This window comes from Amblyomma mixtum, chromosome 6, assembly GCF_055824585.1.
Source record: "Amblyomma mixtum isolate Tamu chromosome 6, ASM5582458v1, whole genome shotgun sequence".
Lineage (NCBI taxonomy): Eukaryota > Metazoa > Arthropoda > Arachnida > Ixodida > Ixodidae > Amblyomma > Amblyomma mixtum.
Window position 1 is genome coordinate 27,395,653 of NC_143017.1, and position 25,975 is coordinate 27,421,627.

At 45.3% G+C, this 25,975-nt stretch overlaps 1 protein-coding gene across 1 annotated transcript in view; it reads right to left on the reverse strand.

Moving 5' to 3' along the window:
- The window catches only part of LOC149338466 (cell adhesion molecule Dscam1-like), a 418,614-nt gene that overhangs the window by 190,247 nt on the left and 202,392 nt on the right, over positions 1–25,975 (reverse strand). Inside the window, exons 33-39 of the mRNA XM_089547709.1 lie at positions 20,515–20,638; positions 18,957–19,238; positions 16,990–17,239; positions 15,654–15,847; positions 12,569–12,708; positions 11,762–11,828; positions 3,765–4,028 (exon numbers count right to left, since the gene is read on the reverse strand). Coding sequence (XP_089403835.1) covers positions 3,765–4,028; positions 11,762–11,828; positions 12,569–12,708; positions 15,654–15,847; positions 16,990–17,239; positions 18,957–19,238; positions 20,515–20,638 — 1,321 coding nt within the window. The remainder of the gene's footprint in view (positions 1–3,764; positions 4,029–11,761; positions 11,829–12,568; positions 12,709–15,653; positions 15,848–16,989; positions 17,240–18,956; positions 19,239–20,514; positions 20,639–25,975) is intronic.

Below are 25,975 nucleotides of genomic sequence, written 5' to 3' on the forward strand. Positions count from 1 at the left end.
TTGGCCTCTGTATCGCTACCGCGGACAACCGTGCGCCCAGTTTCTCGCACTGAATAAGTCCAAGTAGCTGTTGTTACTTTTAATTTAGCCTCCAGCACCCATGACAAATCCTTGACCTCACATTCGCAGAACCATGGTGCGTTGCTACATTCACGAATTCCACGTCCGAGAGCGCTCCGGTAGCAGCGTGAAAGCAGATTATTTCGTGCTATTTTTTTTTATATTTCGCGGGACGTCTTTTTAAAGCGAAAAGCTCAAGAACGTAACAAAGTGAACAAATACTGAGGAAACTTATGACTGCTTACATGTTTTGAAGGTGAAAACGGTTATTTTTAACTAATATTTTCGCGTTCCTTTCTGATGCCACACCTTCTCATTAGCATCCAGCCGTAAGCCAACGCATACACGAAGTTCACCTTCATTCGGCATGACGCGACACGGTTTTGTGGCCCATAGATTGCGTGCTCCCCTTGCAATCTGAATGTCCTTGGTTCAATCTCCCGCACCTTCGCAAGAAATTTCTGCTCTGGTGATGATGTGGATTTTGTGGGCCACTTTTCCTGGACGCCTACAATGATGCCGTGTTTTGTTGGTAATGGGCCACATGAGGCTTTTGCATGAAATCTGATGATCTGCAGGGTTTCTGGGCCAGTCAGCACTTTGACACTACGCTTTTTGCCCGAAACGCAAAAGTTGAAAGGTCAATTTCCTCAGTTCACTTATTCACTTAATTGATCCAAATATAACAGTTGTCTGATTTAGTATTTATGGTGGTGAAAAATGTTGTGGAAGTGGCGTTCACGAATTATGCCCCGGTATATTTTAAACTTTGTTTAAAGCCTGGAACACCTGGTAATTAATTTCTGCCTGTGAAGGGTGCACTGCCGCACAATGACTAATGCTGCGGTGAAACATCCTAAAGTGATGGGAAATGCGGCCGCTTCGTGTTCGCCTAGACAAAGAGCAACCGCCCTGAAATGGAGAACTGGAAAATGTGCACAAAACAGCAGAAATACCCAAAATAAAACAATTAACGGCGAGGGAACATGTAAAGAAAGAACAGCAGCCCAGAACACTAGTGAATGCGTCATATCTGCAATCGGAACATTTATCACCTGTTTTATGATTACGTTGGTTGGGAAGCTGAACCTCTGCGATGTATTGGTCATGAAAGATGTACGCGGCCAGGAAAAAGAAAGAAACCAATAAGACAGTGTGCCACTCCGCACAACGGGTGCATTGTCCTGTTTGCCATTGTAGCGTGTGCTTCTTCCTGAGAAGGATAATGAATAATTCGCGACCAGCGGCGTAACAATTACTTTTTGTGCGGTAGATATCTTGCCTGCAACTAAAGCTGCAGAAATATTTGCGCAATTTACTGGTATAACTCCTGTGCTACGCAGAATCACCGAAATGGTGCATGCGCGGAACGAAATTTGAGACTACGAACGGCATTCAGAGGCGAAGAGGAGCTCTTTGGGGCTACACAGCAAATTTCAAAAGCTGCGAATGCTTCTGTAAGCGCTCGCTGCGCTTCAGTGGCACTGCTTTCAAATTTTTCTCCGAAAACTGCAGCCTGCTCTTACTTAATGCCGACAGAAAACTTAATAACAGCATCGCCGAAGATAACAGAGAGTGGTTACTCGAACACTTCAGCCCACCGTGGCCGCATCCTGACGCACCGTTTCGATGGAGCGCTGGCCCCACCACGCGTATGCGCAGTTAGTTACCGAAAGGTGTGGTGAAGGGAATGTAGAGTTTCGCTGTTGTAATACATTTGCCCTTTTCACTGAACATGAGTCCTAGCCATAGCCCCATCATGTGCTACTGATCTATCTTTTAGTTGTACTGTCTGGCCAGTGGTATTGATTTCTTCCCTCCGTTTCTCGCCGCGTTCATGCTCCTCCCCACGTTTTAAATCCAGTGGCATTATATCTGTGGCTCTGAGATCTGGGTGACCACAAAAGCGGTGGTGCCGATGAAAGCTTTCAGATTTTTGAATTCATATGGCTGCTCCTATTCAGATAAATGCGAAATATAGGTGGAAAATTCCGATGCAGGGAAGGTAGAATGGGTGCACGTATGAAGGCGTTTAATTAACGTCGTTTCTCAATGCCAACATTTTTTTAGTATTGAATATTATACGTTTTATACTTTTTCCTGTACGAATTTTTTGCGGCTATGATTATGTAAGCGATCTCGCTTTTGAACAAGGTTCCTTTCTTATCTTTTCTTCATGCATTTTTTTGTTTCCTACAATAATCAGTGCCATTAAGCTAGCACTACTTTAAGTAAAAAAAGAAAGAAAGGAAGCACGGCCACTGCAAAGCATCATATCTTTCATTAGGTACGATTTATTTCAGGTTTAAAATAATTATACTGCATATAACATGTGTTTAACACTTTATGGCTTAAAGCACGTCACTGGTCACAAATTTCTGTTGTCGAAATTGGAGCGTGAAATCGACGTGCCAGAGGATACGATACACGTGCTCATGTATTGATGGTTCGGAAGATATTGAACGTTCACCCGAGGCTCCATCGAATCGGATAAAAGTTTTAGCCAAACCCCTTTAAAGAAAGCCGTGTAAGAGCACAGAACTGGTTGATGATTTGAATGACAATCATTTGAAACGCGTTCGCAATCCCTTTGTTGAAAAGATATGAAACAAAACAGAGATATTTGACCGCCACTTAGCCTTCGTTGAGCGTGATGGCTGTTAGGTGTTTCTTAGCAGCTTCACAATGTGGAAAGAAAGGGAATCAAATACGTACAATCGTTGTGAACAGACCATGGAAAACTTTTTGGCTGCTAAAGGTGGGTTCAGACGAGCAGGCTAGGTCACGGACGATCCGCGCGGAATACCTGTCGTATGACGCAAACATCACCCCCCTGAGTGACCTTCAAAAATCATGTTCATGCGCGATTGTTTATGGGATGCTTGCAGTGACTGTCAGTGACTTAGACGCCTTGTTTTGAAGGTTGCGCCCTCAGTCTAGCAGAGGTTGATTTAAAAAAGGCACTGGATCTAAAAAAAAGCTTGCCTTCAATATTTCGCATCATAATCACTACCATGTCAACCTTTCTGCAGCTAGACTACTAGTACTGACAAAATGACGATTTCATGGCTTTCTTTGTATTTTTAGACGATACTTTCTGTATTTATTGCAAGCAAAGCAGTAAATTCCTCAGTTGTCAGTCAGTGCTGCGTCTGTGTGTTTCCCGACTTTGTCCTGTCCCTGCGCACTGTTTTAAGTAGAAAAATGAACCAACTGGCCCCGCTACTTCCCATGATGTAGACTACTATGATGCCAAAATATTTGAAGATGGCACTCGAAAACTACGTGAGATTGAGTTTCTGTCATATGAAGCGGCATCGTTGCTTTAAGCAAAGAAAAAGGGCTGAATGTGCCAAGCGGCTTCAATTACTCGAGAGTGCCTCAATAAATTTACCAAGTTCTGTTTCAGGATGCTTCCTCTGCATGTACGAAAGAATGCTGGGCTGCATCACTATTGGTGTAATCGCACACAAAATTTTGCCGCAGCTCTGTCATTCCCATCAATACGTGTAGCTGCATGGGGATTTTGGTTACTGGCGCTTACCTGGCGGAAATAATGGTTAAAGCAAAAAAAAAACATTGCTAAACATGCATTAAAGCTTTTAGTGATTCAGCTGACCAAGCGGAATCAACGCGAGCCACCCTCCGTTGCTTTGTATTCCCTACCGTGCACTGTTGGGCCTTCCTTTTGCGCGCATAGTTACCTCCGGAGCCGGGCGTGATGCAGGCAGCCTGGCGCCTCTCGTTGGGCTCCGGCGGCGACTCGGTGAACTGTCGGATGCCCGGGTCGGTGCTGCCCTCGGAGCCCGTGGTGTGGCCGTCGTCGGGCGCGTCGTAGTGCATCATGGCGCCGCCGCCGCCCGCCGCCTGGAGCGAAGAGCCCGGAGGGTGGCGCCGGGCGTACTCGTACGCGCGCAGCAACTCGTCCTGGTTGGAGGAGCCCGATGTCAGGCTGTGGCTGTTGGCCGCTGCGACAGAAAGCGGGAAGAGGGGAGGTCAGCCTGCGTCTCATCCCACCGCATCGATACCGGTTAGGGTTCCTGATGCATTTAAAGGGGCACCGAGAGAAGCAGAAATTGGCCTGTGTAGAGTGGGTACCGCGTTATAATCACAAAGTGACCACTCTAAATGGCAATAAAGCTTCTACATGCTAGAAAACAAAAAACGAAATACAGATGTCAATATCCCTGGCCGATTTAGCAAAAAATATATACATCGACATCAATTCCTAAAACGCAACTCGGAAGCTATGCTGCACCGTCATTGACTTCATAACGATAGTTGGCAGTCTTTTTTTTTTTTGGTAAAAGTTCACGTTTTGAATAGATTGAGAGGAAAATTTATAGATTCAATTTTCTGGTTGATAAATGCGTACTGTGCGCCGGACAAGCTTGAACATAGCCAGATAGAACAACAGAGACAGTTTTTAAGGCGGAAGCCTTTAATGCCTCATCGTTGTAAGCAGGAGTTGTCGACAGAAATGTCACGGTTTTCAATTGGTCGAAACGGTCGTGACGTCACAGTGCGCGAATTTCAAGCGGGGCCAATTGCACTTTGGCTACTAACCATGCAACCAATTAAAGGGATCGTATAGTGATGCTACAAGTAAGTTTGACTGAGTTGCTTACTTAACCAATTAGTCTAATTAACCTTTATAGTCAGACCAGATAACTAAATAAAACCGAGTAGGAAATTGGCCGAGCCTGGGAATCGAACCCCGGTCTCCGGAGTGCGAGGCGAGCACGCTACCACTCCGCCATGCCAACTCGATGGTTTGGAACGAACAAAGGTGCGTCTAGTGAATACGGTGTCTTCGTTCACTCCCATCTTTCCCCCTTCCCGTTGCGGCGAGGTATAGGTATCCACCCAGGTATGAGAGATAGATACATTTCCTTTCCTCAAAAACCAATTTAACGACGAGCGAGGCGTATTTGTTCGCGTTTCGGATTGGTCCAAATTGTCGTGACGTCACCGCGCGCGAATTTTGACGTGTGTCCACCGAAATATGTGAGGCAGTTACTGCGGAACTTCCTTTCCTCAAATGCAATTTTCGACTAGTGTCCACTGAGATATGTGAGACAGTTACTGCGTAATTTCCTTTCCTCAAATACAATTTTCATTTTCTTCATTACGGCCCCTCTTTCTTCTTTCACTCACACTTCCTCCCTTCCTGTACGGTGCGGCTCAGGTGTCCACCGAGATGACAGAGACTTACAGCCCCATTTCCTTTCCTCAAAAAGCGTTGCGTTCAAAGGGCAAGGCATCGCGCCGAACGGGTGGTGGCGTTCCGTGGACTGCCTGGCAGCGCTACAACACGCTGTCGCGTTCCACTCCTAAAGGCGAAGCTTAAGCGTCATTAATTGGCAGTTAATTAATGCACCAACAGCATGTGAAGTGAACAATCGCGTAGCAGAATGCAGCACTCAGGCTTTCGCCTTTCACCACTTTAGCCGCTAAAGTTCCCCGTAATTTTACTGGTACAAATAATTTTATCTAGTTGTACACAGTGGGCCTTTAAGCTTTGACTTTCAGGTTCCCCTACTAAAGCCTAGGTGAAGCGGCGATATTGCGCATCAGTGCAGGGTGACTCACATTTTAATAATGCGCTCACTACAAGTAAACAGTTGACGCTTGCGCACACCACTACCTATCTCGTTTCTGTTTCCTTCCCTGTTCGCTGGTACCACGGAATACAGAAGAACATACCGACTCAGTATGAACAGTGCGAGGCTATCCCCTAAGAGGTAATGTCTGTGTTTGAAAATAGCGCCATTGTGTTTGAAAACTGCGCGCTATTGAGAAGGGGTCAAAATGGCGCTGGAAAACTTGAAAGGTATCGCTGTCTACGAACACCGCGAAACACGCGCGAGCGAAATCTCAGTTTATGACACAGGAGAAGATTGGCAATGTGAAAAAAAAAAGGTGTTTAGTTGCTCTGTCCTGAGTTTTGTCGTAACCGTTCGCGTATATGCGTCCTGCGTTGGAAATCCCTAATTCACTTGGTTCCTCATGAGCACGTGTCTCTGCATGTCTTCCCTGCACCACGTTAACTTCCGCTGCTTCGTCCACTTATTCTAATTTACACCAGCCGGCCTGAGCTAGGACCACTACACGTAGTTAATCAGTGATGAGAAGAGTTTATTTCTTAGTTACTTGGTGCATATCAAAGGGAGTGACAGCCAACAAGAAAGCGACAGCCTCTTTCTGCCGGCTTCTCTCTTCCTCCCTGCTTGTCTCCTTGTCTCCGCATGAACGCGACTGAGTAAGAAGGCGAAGTACACGCACGCACGCACGCACTCACGCACCCATGGTCCAAGCGCAGTAACGGCGCTACATAATTACTAGCGTGAGAGCGTGAGATAGAGTTTGATCAAGAAAAAAAAAAAAACGGCAGGATTTATACGCCGCTACACTGTCGTTAGGTCCTCTCGTCTAGCGTAAGTTCTGCCGCATTTTTTTTCTTGCTCCATGTTCTCCCGCGCTAGCAATTAAGTCTCCCTAATCTAATTGCCAAGTAGCCCAAGTTTCGTGCTTTAAATGCAGTGACGGCGGCTGCCTGGCGGCGCCTACAGAAGGCAATGCCTCCCTTCTACTGCCACAAGCGCACACGCGCCGTCAGTGCGGCCCGTTGTTTCCCCATGAACCATTCTCCTACGTCGCCGGCGTGCTGGTTGAGAGCCGTCCCTGAAATGGTTATAAGACACGTTATATCTTTCCAAGACTTATTGCTGCATTGCGTGCGGTAATTTTCGCCTTAGCAGAGCCAGAGTGGCCTATTAGCCGCGGGCGCTATATGTTACTAGTATAATTTTCTACGCTGATTTATTTTGTATTTCCTTGAGCGGTTGGCACCTTTGCAATTAGAGGACGCTTTTTCGTTCCTGTTCTTTAACGCACTCAGGCTAGCTAGGTTAGCAAAATAAAGAATTAAAAAAAAAGGGCGTAAACGGGAAAGCTGGAATTTGCAAGTGGGATCTTTTGGATCCAGTTGCGCTAAGTTCAACTGGACCCATCTACAAAAAGCACTTATGAGTTTTCAACATTGAAAGCTGAACTATTTACCTAAGATGAGCGATATCCTTCCTTAAGTTCAGCACTGATATGCTGTGATTAATGCTCATCAAGATACCGATCAAGAGGGGTGTGGCTAGATATAAAGTATTCCAACGCGTGATATAAATGATATCATATCATTTAGTATTATGCAGGTCTATTCTTCTAACGGCTGCACTGTGAGACGAGACGGCTTTTCAATTCATTTATTCTAATATGATTAACGTTGGTTACTGACTGCTTTTATTTCCCTTCTTTTTTTATTGCGTGACAGTGGGCCTGCTGGAATAAAGTATGATTTACAAATATAGATACATACTGGACTCTCTTGCAACTGCATACCGTGTTAGCCTTTCATCTGTGTAGTTTTAATGTTATCGAAGCCAATATATTGTAAGCTTCAACGTCTGTTTAGCTCTTGCAGTTGTATTGTGGACATAAGAAGGAGATGACCGCAATGATACGACCACCTATCCAGACTTTGCACAGGCTGGACGCATCGGAGACAATGCTTTGTACTCACGGCATTCTAGTCTGTTTTATTGACTGCACAGCCCAACATGGAAATTTCCTCGGATGTTCTTCACAAAATACATTACGCGGAGTTTTGTATGCTTCGAACGGTGCTGAGCCAATATTCCCCGTTACTGACTCGTTCGGAATTTTGCTGTGGGCTCCTAGTGCTAATCTTCCTGCAGCTGTGTGATCCATTTCTACACTCGACAGAACTTCTGCCTTGTGCACAAAACTGCATTCCCGAAAGTAAGCCCTGACACTATTATTCCTTTACAAATACCTCACAGCTGCATCAAGTTTGTACCTCTATAATGCCCTATGTTTCATTATCGCGGCATCTCTTCTTCGCCCTTTCGCCCTAACTGTTTGTTCGTGCTTTTTTGCATACATCTCTCCACTTCGTTTAGCCATACGAAGAGATATTTGAATTCTGCCAGTCTGGGTATTTCATGGCCTTGTATTTTAAGCACCTGATCAGTGGAATCATTGAAAATCATCAGACATAAATTAACTGCGCTAAAATTGTGAAGCTATACAGCCTCTTCTTGGCCTCTACAAGAATTCACCAGAGCCAGTAAATCCTACTGGCTATTTTCTGACAGTCCAATATCGTCCTCATACATTAAACCGGCGAGCCGCTGCTTTAAGACCTTCGGCCTTATCTGTATGACAGATCTGGCCGATTACTCACCTACATTACTTTCTTGAAGCAGGCCTCTCCTTTATTCATTAAAGTCTCTCTCCCTCTCTTGAAGCTTTCTTTTGATATTTATCTTATAAAGCATGAACAGCAGCGTTGACAGAAGACAACCCTGTCATAATCTTTGCAGCTGTTTTCTTACCGTTTTCCACGTATTTTGAACTTTATTATCTTCGTATGTTTACTGTAGGAAATGAATTAGCTCATGACCGGTATCTTCATCTTTCAGTATGTTGCATAGGAGTTCCCTGTTCATGTTGTCGTACGCACCACGTATGTCCAGGAAGGCTGTATACAGAGGACTGTTTTCCGCCTTACCTATTTCTATGCGATGAGTACGCATGAACAGGTTATCATCTAAGCGCTTACCCCTTCTGAACCCGTTCTGAAGTTCGAGAATACTATTACTTTCTACCCATGACTACATTCTTAATTTCTCCGCCTGCATTGCCAGCCTATATGTTACCGTCATCTGTCCGAAGGATTTTATGATGATCCATATCATTTTCCTGTATGAATCAAATTCATTTTACTTTGTCGCCAGCAGAGCATAATTTACTGATTTGTTACATGACTGTCTCCAATGCTTATAGCAGCGTTCCTTGCTTTTTGGGTCAAGTTCATTAATTAGCTTGATTGGAATTTCCACTATTCCTGCGGATGTGCATTTCGGAATACTTGCTCCCACTTTTTTCCAGTTAAGATTGGTCTGTTCTAAGCTCCTTTCTATTATGCTGTCCTGTGCCGCTCCTTCATTTGGGAACATTACTCTATCATCGTTTCCAAATGATTCAGCTATAACTGATGTAATGACACAGTGTAATTTCCCTCTAATCATTTTCACTCGGCTTCTGGAATCCATTCCTGCTTTCTATGATTCTTTCTATCCATACAACTTATATGGTTATAGAACTTTCTTGCTGCACCTTTAATTGCCTCGCGAACTTCAGCCATCCAGTGATCAGTGGACTGTTTTATTTTACCGTGGACAAAGACCTGCACTTTCAGTTTCTTTCAACGGTAAGGTTCCCATTTTGATCTATTTTCTCTTGAGATAACTGTGCCTGCTTTGCCTCTCTTTGCCTTGCCTTTTTTGCCTCGAAGGCACCTGTCTTTGTTTGATGGCCTCCTTAATATTCTTATTCGATCGGCGTCTGCAAGGGCCGCGTATGTTCGTAAACTCGGTGTTGGTCTCTATCGGTGTCGTCTGCTACAGTGCGCATATGCGCATATCATTTATCGTGCTGTTTGAGGACTGCCTTCAATCTAAACCTATCTCTAGTATCCAGTTTGAAAGACTATTAGCGGGCAAATTTCGCGCACGCGGTAGCATGTCGAATTGCACGAAAAGCTTGCGCGATTCGGAGAAACACCCAGCGAATAGAGCGTCTTTGGGGGTATGTCCAGCTTCTCAGCACACATTTACGGTCGCGTCTTAAAAAGATAGCTTCGAAATGACGTAGCATTACTTTCTCGCACTCTTGGCCGCCTCCATGGGTACTCTATGAAACAAGAAAAACATTTCAGGAAGTTTTGCTTACATATCTTTCAATGAATCGCGCTGTTGCCCTGTATTCCCAGCGGGGAGTGACTACCACGTGCCCGTATCGTGACGTTTTAAAAATATATCGCCTTGAGATTACTTTTCATACTTTCACGTTTCCTTCTAGTAATTGCTCAAATTTTTTTTTTCATGACAGGATGGCCTCGTAGGTTTATTGTGAAATTAATTATAAAACTAGCACATTAAAAACTATTTTTTACATGCACTCCTATGCGGTGTAAACTTTTTACCCCACTCGGTCCACTCGACAACAGCAACGCCACCGCATCTTGCTTATGTCACAGATCAGTGTCCGTCTATACTGGAGTACCTACAGGGAACAGGGAGACACGATCTCGCCAATGCTATTCACGGCCTGTTTACAGCAGCTGTTCTGGAGCTTGGATTGGGAACAGTTGGGGGTAAGAGTTAATAGAGAATACCCAAGTAATCTGCAATTTGCTGATGACATTGCCTTGCTAAGTCATTCAGGAGATGAGCTGCAAAGCACGTTCAATGAGTTCGAGAAGCAGAACAAAACGGTTGGTCTTAAAATTAACAGGCACAAATCCAAAGTGATGTTCAACAGTCTCGCAAGGAATCACTGCACGTATAGTGCAGTGATCACATTTATCTCGCCAGTTTCATTTGTGTACGCAGTGGAATGTAAAGTGAAATCTCTGTACTGACTTCTAGAATAGCCTTGTAAAGAAAATAAAGTGTCATGTTTCTCGTGAGGAGGCGAGGCCTTTCAAGTACAATTATAACGCTGTTTGCTTCTTCTACTTCGGGGAAATGTTTAATTTGTAATCTTCCTTTCCATATTTTGTGCCTGTTTTATGACAAAAATACATACAAATGCAAAAATACACACAAATAACAGATGCCATACTGCGAGCAAAGAATAATAAAATATATCGACCAATTTTCTGCACAAGATCCTCCATCTCAAATCGCGAAACAAAGACAAGCTGAGCAGGACTGCCCTTGCGTAAAACAGGCTAAAAGTGACAAAAAAAATAGAGCAATGGTTATGACGTCGTGTTTTTCAGTTGACGAGACATTACTGTTTAGTTGTCACCGTTCCTAATGCATGTCACCTCCCGCTCACTTACAGAACTCAATGAATGATAAGAATGCGTTAGCGGACTGGTGCAGCTTTGCTTTATTGGTGACATCGCTGTCTTTCCAGCTGTACAGTCACTTGTCATACCGCGATAACTGCCAGTAGATAGCGCACGACACAAGCTAGAACTGTAGCGATAAGTTGAGATTGGCAAGCTGAATAAAAATAGTGTGCAAATTTGACAAGTATTAAAGTTTAATTGCACTTGAGAGCAACGAAAAATAGTAAGGACAAGTTGCAATAAGTTGCCCGTGAAACAAAAGTCAAAGAATACGTTTTCGCAGCAGCCCGGTTCTTGACCTACGGGTCGAACGTCAGTGAAAAAGAATGCAGAGACCGCTCTTAAACACGTCATCCAGCTGCTTTCTGCGAGATATGATCGAAGCAGCAAGAATCAATAGAAACTGTGAAGAGAACTGAAGGAATGGTGGAATTTATTTTTTGTGGAAAGAGAATTAAAGAATTTCAGGCCAGAAGCTTCAAAAAAGTAGCAGTAACTTTAAAAAAGTAGTATTTTGGTCATTATTCCTTGTTTGTGGGCAACGCTGTCAGAAAAGATTACAATCGAAGGTAATTGGTGTTAGTGGATTAAGTTCACCGTAACAGTGACGTAATTTTTTCGAATGTGCGCGATCAATGAAGTTTTTTACTACGCGGCTAGTGCGTTCATGAGGTGGCACGTCTCGCACGTTCATGCGTGAACAAAAATTTATAGCAAAGCTCAATGATGATGATATTTTACGAGCACCCAGAAACTACTTACCATGGCTATGACTGTAAAACTCTTCTTTCCCGTTTTTGCTGCATGTTGAGGGGGCATCGAGACTCCCCTGTAAAGAGAAAAACGACGAAGCTGATAGCAGTGAAAAGTAAGCGTTTAATCACTAAAAAGTTGTGCACTTGGAGGTGCGCTATGATACATAGGTGTGTTTTATCTACATTGTTTCAGAAAAGAGGCTGGCGTGACTACTTTTTAGAAGTGTTAGAGATATGCCAACAGAAATAAAAAAAAAACTGCTAGCCAGAATTTTTTCTGTGGTTTTTAAATTGCCGGTTGGCATTTTTTCTCCAGTGTGCTAAATAAAACGAAGTTTAATCAGAAAGGTTGAGCAATGTCTCACATACCATGACGCCTTCGTCAGCGTTAGCAAACCATCAGTTTCCTGAATTGATAAGGAGATGGATTTTCTTCATAACGCTTGACTGTCGTGCGTATTTTCAAAGGTGTTTTTAGCTTTGGTTTTCTGTGTGTTTTGTGGTGTATCTTTCTGCCTGTTTTCTTCATATAAGAAGGTTTTAGCAAATAAAGCCTTTAGTTGCGAGTCAGCGCTTGTTCTGTGTCTTTCTTACTCTGGTTACTCGTCTTTTGCGCTGTGTGTCACCATGCAAAGAAAGGCTGAGATCTGCCCGATAATTGTATATTTTGCGGTTTCTTTTTCATACAAAAGAGGAATTTCACCCAAACTTAACTTCGCACTTGTCTCACAAATGTGGCCTGTCTTTTACACACTAGCACTTCTCTCAGTCAATAATGAAAAACTTCCCGGATAAGAACTACTGCGTCACGAACCTTTGTAAGGTACGGTGGCTCCCCGTGGTGGATAGTGAATGTTTTGAACTCTTCGCCGTCGTCGTCGATGTTTATGTCGTGGTCACCTTTCGTGGGCGAGAGCTGGAACGTTGCGTAAGGCGTGATTTCTTCGTCAAAAACTGCAAATGATAAGGAAAATGCGAGAAAAGGAGTTATATCGTTGCTGTTGTTCATGGCTTGGTCTACTTTTATTAGCCCTGCTTGCTACACGAGAACTTGCCCACTTCATTCAATTAGAACACCCATGTGTTCTCTGTTAATATTTGGGACAACACGCATCCGCTTCGCTCTAATAGGTCTGATAATTATAGTGCACCTATCAAAGTTTCTGAAATAAAGCTGAAGATCTTGTCAATGTCAAAGTTTTCTCGGTTTTAAATGCGAACGCTATGCTCTCGCAGCAAGTCGTTTCTTCAGACGATTCCCCGTCCCAAACCTGTTACAAGATATAGCACATTAGCTTTTAGACATGGACTGCGGTATTTACTGCGAAGTTGAACGCATTCTTACATAAAGGAACATTAACAGCACAGACCATGTTTTAGAGCCATAACAAGGTGAAAGCGCAGAAGATAGTTCGGCAACTGTTTGCAGTCTTCGGTACATGGAGTAATTTACTGACTGCTTCCGAGTAAGAGCTCACAATTGCTAGTATCGATCGCGAACTTCTAAAACAGCGCAGTGGAGAGTGCCTGAATTTTATTTTGGCAAGAAAAATTAGTTCTTTTCTAAAAAACCAAACAGCCGAGATGAAATCTGCGTCAATTCACAGACTGAGCAATACATTCACTTTCATTAGTTGTCAGGCAGTGCTCGTCGTAACTGCTTCCATCTCATCTAACAATCGCAAGTTGACGAAGAGCAGCTCCTTTGCACACTGTGACTGAAGCCACTGAGACTCGCTAAGAAATGGAGGCCACGTTTGTTAACAGTGTGGCATGCATTCTTTGCTGAAGTTCTTAGCAGTATGCCGACCGATCGCGCCTTCTTTCACTCTTCTGTACCTTGACTGGGGCGGTGCCTCTCGTTTTTTGTACTGAACCGCATTGCATCGCTCGTCTACTGGCTACGATCACTAGTGTGAGAACCTGAAAATGCTCTGTCAGTGACAACATACTCATAAAATACTCTCAGAATGAGCTGAAACCGAAAGCTTGCGTGTCATTCCCATCCGCAACGAAAATAGTTTCACCTTAAAGGAGCTTTCACATCACTTAATTCAGGTAGATTTTCCAAATCTCTTCGAAGAGTGCCCATGTATAGTTACATATCTAATTTTTTCTTCCATGCTACAAGTTTTTACTAACAGTTTTGCTACTCTCTGCATCTGCGCCTTGCGAAGACTCTTCATGCCAGTCAACTTTCTACGCGCGCATCCCATTCGTGCCGATTCAGTGTATACGTGTAAGTGTAGTCGAGAGCATTTATCTTTTCCTTTTCATGAGCACTACTCGTTTTTTTAACAGCTACTTTGTATTTAGCGCATATAGGCTATAGACTTCCCGGTTATCTCGAAGTAATGAACGGAAACAATGTTAACGTACCTCAGAGCTCGTTGCTTTGGAAAGCGCTGCACACTAACTAATTCTGGTTATAGTTCAGTAGCACTGAAAGCTTCTCCTTGTCGCATTTATAACTGTTGCCAAAATGCAATGTGTGCACTCAATTTAAAATGCGCGGTTTTCTACAACCTACTGATTTGGAGAGCAAATATACGTTTTCAGCCACTGTTGATATATGCTAGACAGGGGCTCACTTTATCCTTGGGCACAAATACCCTTACTGTGACAACGGCTAATCGGATTCCTACAAGCATCATCGCATCGTTTGGTATCGAACATCTGAACTGTGTCGGTGAACACTAGTTCCCAAATGCGTTCCACAAAATGACCGTTGTTTGGTCTTCTTTCATTAATAGCTTCTTTCATTAATGGTGCTTTACAAAACTCATGTTATCGAAGAACCGAAGACGATGGCGCCTCTGACTGGCGTTCCAAACATCACGTCGATTTATTTTATAGAGCATGCCATGAAGACTTCAATCGTAGCGTAGTTTCCTTACCTCCAGCCTTTGAAACGTTTATCTCAGCATTCATGAGTACTAGCTCTACAGAAAAAAATAACAAAAGAAAAGAGCTTCGCGACTACGCCTACAAGATATAATGAAGACTGCAAAAGCCGATTACGAACAGCCTGCCGAACTTTGACGCTATGCTGAACATGGATATGAGTAAGACAGTTATTTCGCTTGGAATAGGTATTTGATGATTGTAAATTTTTATGCCGCAAGTGCATCGGTGGCCAAACAGCGCCATGGCACAAGATGTTTTCTTCTTCTCAGAGTGAGGTCAAAGAGTTATTTCCCAAGCATTTCACCCTAAAGGAGCCGAGCACCAGACCAGGGGAAAGCTTGTAGTCATTCTACCACCGGTGGGTACCCGGCAGCACAGAGAATGGAACCCCCCACCTACCCGCACCAGTGCTGTGAATTGACCAAACAGATGAGAGTAGCTGACACCAGGCACACATGCTAACACGAGCCACAATCATGCAATTGTTTCATTACTCTTCGCGCAAAATCCTCACAACATGAGATACCCCAAGCTAGCGACTCTTTGTCGCATACAGCTTTGATTTCGATGACAATCGTATAATCCTCTGCGAATTTCGGAAGGCACAGATTGGAGAAACACTTTTAGCTTTCATCCCTGCCATAAAAAGGGTAGTACGTCCCCATAATGGTACGATAGCTACATGCCTACACTTCGAAGTTTACAGAGCAATGACGGTGTTCAGTGCGGCTGCCCAGCATGTCTCTCGTAAGTCAATGCCATCTTCATAAATTCTCTCAATTCTGTCCAGCTTCCCAGTAAGAGATAATCGCATCAAAGCTTCACAAAAGGTGCGATCGTTACGTGATGTCAGTACACAGAACCGTGCCCCTTGTTTCGAGGCTTGAGGAATCGGTAGGACATTCATGGGAGAAAGCTTTAGAAACGAAATATAGCATACAAACAAGCCAGAAAGAAGCAGATGTCGGGAAGAGGGAAAAAAATCTTCTTACATTGTTTTTTAGTGGGTGACATGTGTATCCTCGGTGTTTGTTGTTGCTGTTGTTGAGCCTGCTTGTTGAGCTGCTTGTTTTTCTGCTGGTGCTGCCTGTGTTGTTGCTGCTGCTGAGAGAGCAGCTGCTGGGACCCGGCGTTGCTGGATGTCTTCGAAGTGGCCGTCGATTGAGACTTGCGAATGGGAGATGACCTGCGCACGACGAAAGCCGCCGGATACCGCGAGCGTTTATCTCTAGTGTTTTCTTTAATCTTCTGCACAATGTCTTCAGAACAACACTAGCCCATTGTCCGGAAAATCATGATTGGCCGGACATGGTGGGCTGGCCAGTCAAGCGGCACTCTAAAATATAATGTTTGGAATTTATCTCTGTTTCTTTAATTTTCGCAGCGCCTTACGATGCATTTCTGTGCATTTCAATATGAAACTAGTCTAAACTACCATTTATACTCAATTGGCATCAGTACAGTAGCCTGTCAAATCCACGAGAGGGATATATTTTGTTGTGTTTGACTTTGTTGTGCTGAACTCCTATTTCCTTCTTTATTCCGCGTGTACACCCGACCAAATCTTTAACTGGCTTGGGTGTTGCATCGCTAAATGCACCTTATAAAAGATTCTTTTCGGCTACACCGCTGGCATATTCATGGTATAATTTGACGCGTGAGATGACATTTTGTGGTTTGTTTTTGTTCATATAATGTTTGAGTGGAATACTTGAGCGTTTAGACCAAGGTTACCAGAAGTTTTCATCGTCTACCACTACGAAGAGCCGATAGAAGCGGAATACGCAGCAATGGTCCTGGTGGCGCATTTGCGCTTACTCTGAGTAAACGACTTGCCCGCAATCAAAGGAGCGATAGTTTACCCAGAGGAGGAGGCTAAATGGACCAGAACCATAGCCGCGTATTCCGCTTGTTTCGGCTCTTCGTAGTGGCAGATGATGAGTATTTCTGATGACTTTGATCTAAACACGCAAGTACTCCATTCAAACATTAAATGAACAAAAAGGCACCACGAAATGCCATCTCACGTTTCAAATTACAGCATGAATATGCCAGCGGTGCAGCCGAAAAGAACCTTTTACAAGGTGCATTTAGTGATGCAACACCCAAGACAGATTTGGCCGGGTGTACATAATGAGGTTTCGATGTTCATTCACAGCTGTCAATGAGACATAATTTTTGTTCATGAAGCAGCTCCTTATGAAGCAAAACGGAGTCTAAGTTTCTTGCTCAAATAGCGCAGGCCAATTGTGCGAACTTTCCCTGTACTGAATGCACCTGAACTTTCGGTGCGTCTGGCTCGACAGCATCTCATAGGAAAAGGCAAACCTGGCAGCGCTGGAGAGCTGCTCGCGGCTCCTCCTCGCGGCGTCCTTGTTCTTCTTCTGCGGCAGCACAGGGGGCACCGAAGAGCTGCCTCCTCCACCGCCGGGCCGATGGTGGCCGTCCCCGCCGCCTGCGCCTCCGCCGCCACCGCCCGTCCGCTCGGGCCTGTCTCCGCCGCGGTCGTTGCCGCCCGACGTCGAGATGGTCGTGGTCGTCGTGGCTGTCGCCAGGTCGCTGCTGCGGGACTCCGTCGCTGCGCACGAAACACGCAGCTTGAAAACGCTCCTGTGCTAGCGGAAAGCGCTGGCCTGGAAGCATCAGTCACTGTTCTTGCAGCAGTTGGGAATCGTAGTTGATGCCACGTGGGAGATAAAAAGGCTGCCGTCGCCAATATCAAGAGCTAGACAATGATTGCGCGCCTGCGATTGGGTTCTAATAGAGGAAGACCCCATTGTGACCGGGGGTGCCGCTGCGGACGCCACTGATTGCGAAGGCCGTGTGAGTTTAGTGCAGGTATTTTAGTGTATCTAATATTTGATTTGATATGATTTCATTAGTTCATAAAAATGAATCACAGAGCACAATGACAAAAGATATATCGCAACAAGAGGTCTCGAAGTACAGGGGTGAAGTCAGACGCCTTATATGACGAAGAAAACCGAATGGGAGACAAGCGGAGGACGCATGTTGTTATAACAAAGTGCAGAAACGTAGACAGGGCACAAAAAAGGGGATATATATAATGGGTGTGCACTTAGTCATAGATATTATGCTGTAAGAGGTCTGTGCAAGCAAGTAGGTTTTGATGTTGGAAGCAAGCACATTTGTGTTCGGCAGCAGCATCGTTATCGGAATGAAACTTAAGTTAATGACACATCTACGCAAATCACGCAAGAAATAGATGACAGTGTTGGATATTTGCAGATGTGTAGCGCTTAAAAACACGACAGGTTCACACAAAAACAGAGCGCGGAAGGAAAATATACGGGGTGTGCGAATGTTCGAAAATTTCGAATTGTGAATCCAATATCGTTCTATTCAATTCGTGGGACGAAAAAAATAATGCACATGCTCAATTCTTTGATAGGAATCGAATAGGTTCTCAAGTTTTCGAAACCTCTACGAATAATTCACACTAAGTCCGAATAAAACGAGCCGTTAATTTTTTCCATGAATTTTCTAAAACAGGTACTACACTGACACCGCGTGCCATGCTGACACGATTTGTATACGCGGGACGGAGGTTCCAACGTCGCTAGGCGCTCCAGTCGCATGACGGCCGTTCATAACGCTCAATCATGACCTCCAAGATTTCCTGACACGGCCGGCGCCAGGCAGGTTGAGTAAACCCTGTTTGATTCCCGATGTCGGAGGCCGTGGTTGATTCTTATAGATCTCACCCTTCCAATGTAATGAGATGTGGTTCTTGTCATTCTCTTCCGTCATAAACAGCAAAAGGAAGCGGCTGCTCGTTTTCCAAGAATATTCGCAGAAGTATCGAATATTCGGTTGTATATAACTATTCGGTTCGATTCTCTGACTATCCAAATCTTGTTCAATTAGATTTTTAGCTAAACTATTTGAATTCCTCCGCAGTGGCTCAGCGGTCACGGCGCTCGTCTGCTGAGCCGAAAGACGCGGATTTGATCCCGGCCGAATCCCGGTCGAATTTCCATGGAGGCGAAATTCTAAAGACCAATGTACTGGGCGATGTCCGTGCACGTTAAAGAACCCCAGGCGGTCGAAATTTCCGTAGCCCTTCATTACGGCGTCCCTCATAGCCTGAGTTGCTTTGGGACTTTAAGCCCCAATAAACCAAGCCAAACCTACACCAAACCTACACCAAACCTAAACCAAACCTAAACCAAACCTAAACAAAATCTAAACCAAACCTAAACTATTTAAATTCAGTTCGATTCTGGTAAAAGTACTATTCGCACAACTCCTAGAAAAAAAAAAGAATCGCTCACGCTTGGGCTGCGACGGCTGCTGCTGCGAAGAGGATGTCCGCGGCCGACCGGACGACGGCGGCGGCTTGCGCTTGCCCTTGGCCCCGGAGCGGGCCGAGGCCGTGGCCGAAGAGGCGGCTGCGCGACCGTTGCGCCGGCGCTTGTAGAGCACCAGGCAGATGACGGCGACCAGACCCGCGAGGAGCACGACGCCCGACGACGCCATGGAGACGAGCGTGGTCGTGTCCTCCAGGAACGCGGCCACCGCCGACTTGCCGCCGCCACCTTTGTCGGCCGCACCAGCTGCGTGTGGAGCCGGATACTTATCCGCGAGGATCAAAGCTCGCTTGCGGACTCCGCCGGACGCGACGCATTAAATGCTCAGAGCGCCCGTGCACACGCAACAATAGTTCCGCTTTACGAGGGACGCGTTCGCGATTTATGCCTGTGTTCTACAGATTTAAAATTCCGCCTGAAATACCTTCGTGGCATCCACCCTGGACAGATTATGTGGCATGGGCTGAACTGGTGAGTGGTGAATGAATTACGACCATCTCACTCTCTTTCAAGGAAATTTGTATGTCGACGTGCGGGCACAGACGAAAACTGCTACAGTGTGCCCTAGAAGTAGCAGGTTATTACCGCTCAGCCACAGCTGCCGGGAAACTGCGCACCTGCTAAAGTTCGGAATAACTTTGAAGACGTCAGTCAAAGACAATGAGGCATCTGCATCTAATTTAGTGGACTCTGTGTTCCGTAGGGTACAGATTTCTGTGAAACCCTATGAAGCGCAAACCATCTGCATAATGCGCATTCAGTTTACATTTCAGCGTAACGTCAACGTGAAGTGTGCGCGTCGAGCCCTACACTGTAGAATTAACGGCCTGAGGCTATAGCATGCGATCTCTTCCCGCATAGAATTTAGCTTGGTTATTTAGCTGGGCTAGTATTTACATTTATCTTATGCTGTGCTTTAAAGCTTCCTCGCGGCGCTATTTTCCTTGACACCGATGCGGCTCTATTCAGAATATCTCGAGAGCACTCAGTTATTAGTATTCACAATAGGTTACACTCAAATAAATAAAGAATAGCATTTCTTTTTAACTGAACTCTAAAATTTAATCACTCATCACCGAAACTACCCAAATTATGCATCATATCACGCTTCTAGGCAAAGTATGCTGCATCAAGCTTCTTTACATTCACACCTTTTACTTTCTGGCTTACAAAGACGTCAGTTTTTAACGTTACGCTTTCATGTAGACAACGTAAACAATTGCCCTGAGAGACACGGCTTAAGACGTATTGTAGAAAATATTTTATAAACGGATGTGTAAAGGCGCTCTTGCTGTATTGAAAGATTAAGAAAAAGTACGCCAATTTTGAATAAAAACTTCATGCAACGCTTGGCCACTAGGAGAAATAAAACACGCAAACGTTCTTTACAGCCACCACGTAATAAGACTGCTTTACCGCTGGGTTTGCGTACTTTCCCTGCCGATCGATCCGAAGTTTACGCTTCCGAGGAGCAGAAATACCGGGCCCCCTTCCTGACTGCGAGTTCCCGCAGAGAACTGACCTTGTGCGCTGGGTGTGACGAGGTCGTACTTGACCCTGGTGAGGCCAGCGGCATTGGCGGCCATCAGGCGTATCACGTACCAGGTCTCCGGCTGCAGTCCCCCTAGGAGCACGTCGGGAAGGTCCTGCGTACGGCGCGCATGACATCTTTACCGCCCAAAGAACCTTTTCGAATATTAGTAATAAATTGAAGCAGGCCCTTGTGCGCATGAAGGTTACACGTGCCACAGACAGCAAGACTGTGCTGCTTCATGAGAGGATATTTCTCTTGCCAGTTGCTAAGGAATCTCTAAAGTAAATGACTTCTTGAACAGTGCCATATTTCTGAAACGTATTTATCTTATGGTTCGGTCCTGCTTTAATAGCCTACCATAAGGCATCGAGAAGTCACGCGCGTCTTGCAGCTAGGGCGCGCAGGAATTCAGCGTGTTTGGCAGTAGCAAAAATTCGAAAGATGGCAACGAAGACAGCAGTGGTGCTTTGGGCTCCTAATCCTGCCGTATATTGTAGACGCAGGAGCATCAGTAAACAACGACGGAGGGATCATCATGGACACACACAGACCGCATTATCCAGTCTACAGAAACAAAAACTCCACTTCAGAAAGCACTGATACACTTTTAGCACTCCACAGGGCAGAAAAGTGTACAAGAACATCAAGAACCATGCGCCCCGAAAGTTCAGCAGGCTTTCGATATGACCACGAGCAGCAGCAACCCGACTACGCAGACTGAAAGGCAAAGGCCTCTCTCATATTCTTTCAATTAAAACTGTCCTGTGCTAGCCGTGCCAGCAAACTGCCTAATTTAGTCTGCTCATCTCAGTTTCTGTGGCCCCCTGCTGCGCTCGACTTCTCTTGGAACTCAGTGCTTTACCCTTAACGACCATCGGTTATCATGGCTTCTTATTACATGCCCTGCCCACCCCCATGTCTTCTTGATTTCGACTAGGATGTCATTGAGTTACGTTTGTTTCCTGACCCACTCTGTTCCCTTCCTGTCTCTTGACGTTACCCCAACCATTTTCCTTTCGTGAGCATGTTGACAAGAATAGCCAAACCTTTGCCTTGCCTATAAAATTTGTGGCTTTTTTTTAAACCTGAACATTTTTCGCACGGTTAATTATGCTCCCTTACTGCTCTCATTTCTGGGCATCTGGGCATGAAGATAGGTTCTTACGGTCGATAACTAGTCAGGGTGGCCCACCGTTAGGGAAGGAGAACAGCCAGCGCAGAACTAGACGTATGCACAGAACAGACTAGCGAACACGATACACACCACTTAGGGCTGAAGCTGGTATTTTAGATAAAGTAACGAAATGAATGACTTGTTTTTATGTTAGACTTACCTAACGCTTTTATATGTATTTGCTCAATCACTGGGGAGAAAGGATTCGCAATTGTTTTGGTTCAGAGATATATATTTCAGACAACGAAAATTCTTGATCCCGACGACCCATGCTTTCGCGTTTGCATGCGCCGCTTTTTTGCTCGAGTTGGTTGGGAATGACTACAAATACGAGGTCTGTTAGAAAAGTATCCGACCTTATTTTTTTTCGCCAACACCTGAAGGATATGAAACAAGCGCGCTTGCACCAGCAGACCTTGAACCGTCGTGCGCATGCACGAATTTTTTCCCGCCTGCCGATAGCGTCAGTCGCTGGGAGGCAGCGTTTGAGTGAGGTAGTGCGCAGTGCTCTCGTCGGTTTTTTTAGTGCGAGCAAAATGGCGGTGCGACAGGAGCAGCGCTAATACATAAAATTTTGCCAGAAATGGGGCGACAGCCAAGTGGAAACCATTCGGAATATTTAGACGGTTTTCGGTGATGATGCTTAGAGCAGCACACAAATTAAGCAATAGTACAACTGGTTTAAAGATGGCCGCACATCGGTGGAGAGCGAGCCACGCTCCGGTCGGCCATCAACATGCCGAAATGGCCAGGTCATTGCCGAAGTGAACGCTGTGGTGATGCGGGACCGTCGTGTGACTATCCGAGAAATTGCGGAAGAGGTGGACATCAGTAGTTTTTCTGCACATTCCATTATCACCGAAGATTTGGCCATGAAGAGAGTTGCGGCGATTCGCGCCGAAGCTGCTCACGGTGGAGCAAAAGCAGCTTCGTGTTGAAGTCTCACAGGACACGCTGGATTAAAAAAACAGTGACCCCGACTTCATCAACACCATAATCACTGGTGACGAGTCTTGGGTGTACGGGTACGACCCGGAAACCAAATCCCAGTCGTCAGAGTAGAAGCATTCCACGTCCCCAAGACCAAAGAAGGCCTGCCAAATGCTCAGCAACGTCAAAGTGATGCTGACTGCTTTCTTGGACTCTCGCTGTGTGGCACACCACGAGTACGCACGCCCCAGGGTCAAACAATGACCAATGAGTACAACAGGGATGTCCTCCGTCGCCTACGTGATGCTGTGCGGCGCAAGAGACCGGAGTTGTGATCAACAGGAAATTGGCGTATCCATCACGACAATGCTCCTGGACATTCTTCGCACTTGATTAAGACTTTTTTTGGCGAAAAACCAGACCTCTGTAGTTCAAAAGGCTTCTTACTCTCTTGATATGGCCCCCTGCGACTTCTGGTTGTTTCCAAAAATCAAGAGGTCATTGAAAGGAGCGCGTTTTCAGACAAGAAAGAACATTATGGCTGCAACGACAGCTGAGCTAAACTCCATTCCGAAAAAGGCCTTTTCGGAATACTTCCAACAGTGGCAGCACATCTGGGAGAAGTTCGTTGAGTCCCAAGGAGACTACTTTGAAGGTAATTTGGTTTCCAACGCTCCAGTTACGCCATTTTTTTTTCTTCGGCCAAAGGTCGGATACTTTTCTAACAGACCTCGTATATCATCAGTCGATACCTAAAAATTAGGAGCGTGCGGATCTTAAAATTTTCGATTACAAATCGAAAAAATTCTGGGGGCACTTTGGCTCTCTAAAGTGCTGCAAGGCGAAAGCCTTTCCTAGCACACTGTTTGGCATTGACTGCGAGATTGTTTGTGCTGTACTAGTCCTTTATTTGACTACACACTTTGACTACACACTTTGACTACACATTACAACTACACACTTTGACTGCTTCTTTAGCACGACTCTCTCTCTGCTTCGATGAGTTCGGTTGTACCCATGGCTCTGTTCGCTTCCCAGTAATGAGGTATTTAATGTCGTCACCCACGGACGCCTTACGCCCCCTGCCGGAGCGGACGATAACTATTTTATTAGTTGTCGTCTGCTCCAAAAGGGGGCGTCAGGCATCCATGGGTGACCCCATTACTGTGAATCGGCGCACTCTGACGACAAAACCATTTCGACCAACCGAAAAGCGTGACACCTCTGCTGACAATCTTCTGTCGAAAACAATGAAGCATTGAAGGCTTCGCCTTAATACATCAAATATGAAGAACAAATGTCTTTGAATATGAAATATCTATTCAATATGAAAACAGAATTCAGAAAGTAACAAGGGCGAATGCTGTTGCCCATATATTTTTCAACCTAGTGCCCGGCCTTTACAGCTGAAACAAACACAACTAAACTGACACAGCACTATGTGAAAAATGTGCACAGAAATGCATACTACTCGATTAGACAGCATAACAGTACCTAGCATGTAATGTGGTGGTACAAAATGACATTCATAAATTCACACATTGCTGCCAAATAAAAATAGCATGATGGCTAAGAAAACCTAATTAATTTAGTGTTCAAAGGACCGGAAAAAATGCCCGGATTATCCGATGATAGATATAAAGAATTCCTCGCGCCATCCTGATGAGAAGTCTCTATCGAATAAACACCGAAAGCTCGAGATCAGCTCGCGGTGTCGGCGTGCTGGAGGAACAACACGAACGTAAGCAAGAGAAACGCACACCGGCGTCGCCGAGCGGCGACAATGCTTTTAAAAAGAGAAAAAGCAATGACCAGCGACGTGGCAGTGAGTGTCCGAAACGGGCGTGCAGCTGGGTAGGACGACCAGCGAAAGCACGGGCCAACATCTGCCGCCCCCGCGGGCTAGCGGCGAAGTTCAGAAATCGAAACTACGCGGCCAGGCTATTTTTGTTGCCAAAGCAACACTCCGACAGCCCAAGCGAGACCTCGGGTGGCCGCCGTAGCTACGCTGACCTTGTTTCAATTGGTCGAAATGGTCGTGCGTCACAGTGCGCGAATTTCAAGCGGGGCCAATTGTACTTGGCTAGTAACCATGCAACCAATTAAAGGGATCGGTGCTCCAAGTAAGTGGGACTGAGTTTAGTTAATTGCTTAATTAGCCAATAACGAACCTTTCTGGTCAGACCCAATGAATAAATAAAACCGAGTAGGAAATTGGCCGAGTTGGGGAATCGAACAAGGGTCTCCGGAGTGCGAGACCAGCACGCTAACCGCTGTGCCATGCCAGCTCGACGGTTTGAAATGAACAAAGGCGTGTCTAGTGAATACGGTGTCTTCGTTCACTCCCATCTTCCTCTCTTAACGTTACGGCGAGGCTCAGGTGTCGACGGAGATATGCGAGACAGATACACTTCCTTTCCCCAAAAAACAATTTGCCGACGAGCAAGGCGTAGAGCCGAACGTCGATGGCGTTCTCTGGGCTCTCTGGCAGCGTTGGAAGACGCTGTCGCGTTCTACTCGTAGAGGTGACGCTTAACATCTTACCACACATCAGTGATACAAGCAGCAACACAGCGCTTAAGGCTTTCGCCTCACCGTAATTTAGGTCAACAAAGTGCCCCCTGAATTTTTTTTTCGCCCTCCTGTTGTCGTCACGCCTGCCGTTACGCGCACGTCAGAGGTGCGCTGGTTAGAATGCACTATGCAATAGGCAGGATTTTTACACGATCGGTTGCCCTGTTGTGACACATCTACTCGGCCCTGCGGAAGCCTCATGGAAAATTTTTAAAGGGCCCTTTCCCGCATATCATTGGTCTGAACGAGGTGGCGGACTCACGCTAAGAGAGTTATGAATGCGATGTGATGAATGCCATGAGCGTGGGCTTTAGGTGCGTAAAACAGTACAGAAGGATCAAACAAACAAGAAAAAACGCACTTTCGCGCTGCGATTGTTGTAATCAGATGGAGGGCCATCTTGTTCGCCTTATCATGCGTGAAGAAGCCCACTTACGGAATTTCGCATGAGGTCCAAGCTTGGTAGTGTCCGAATACGATCAGTCGACGCGATAAACGACGGAGGCAAAAGCGAATATGTTGCCTTTGGACAGTATTCTCTGCACTTTAAACTCGATCTTCGGATAATATGCGCAGATATTGTGGATTTCGCCGCGATCGATTTCATGAAAGTCGGCTCTGTGTTCCATCACTGGCGAACGTAACGGAATTTTCAAAACCTCGGTAATTATCGAATATCGGCTTCTCGAATAAAATATGAACGGAATATCAAACATATTCCTATTCTCATAAAACATTTTGAATATTCTTTCACCCCTACTAAATAGACAT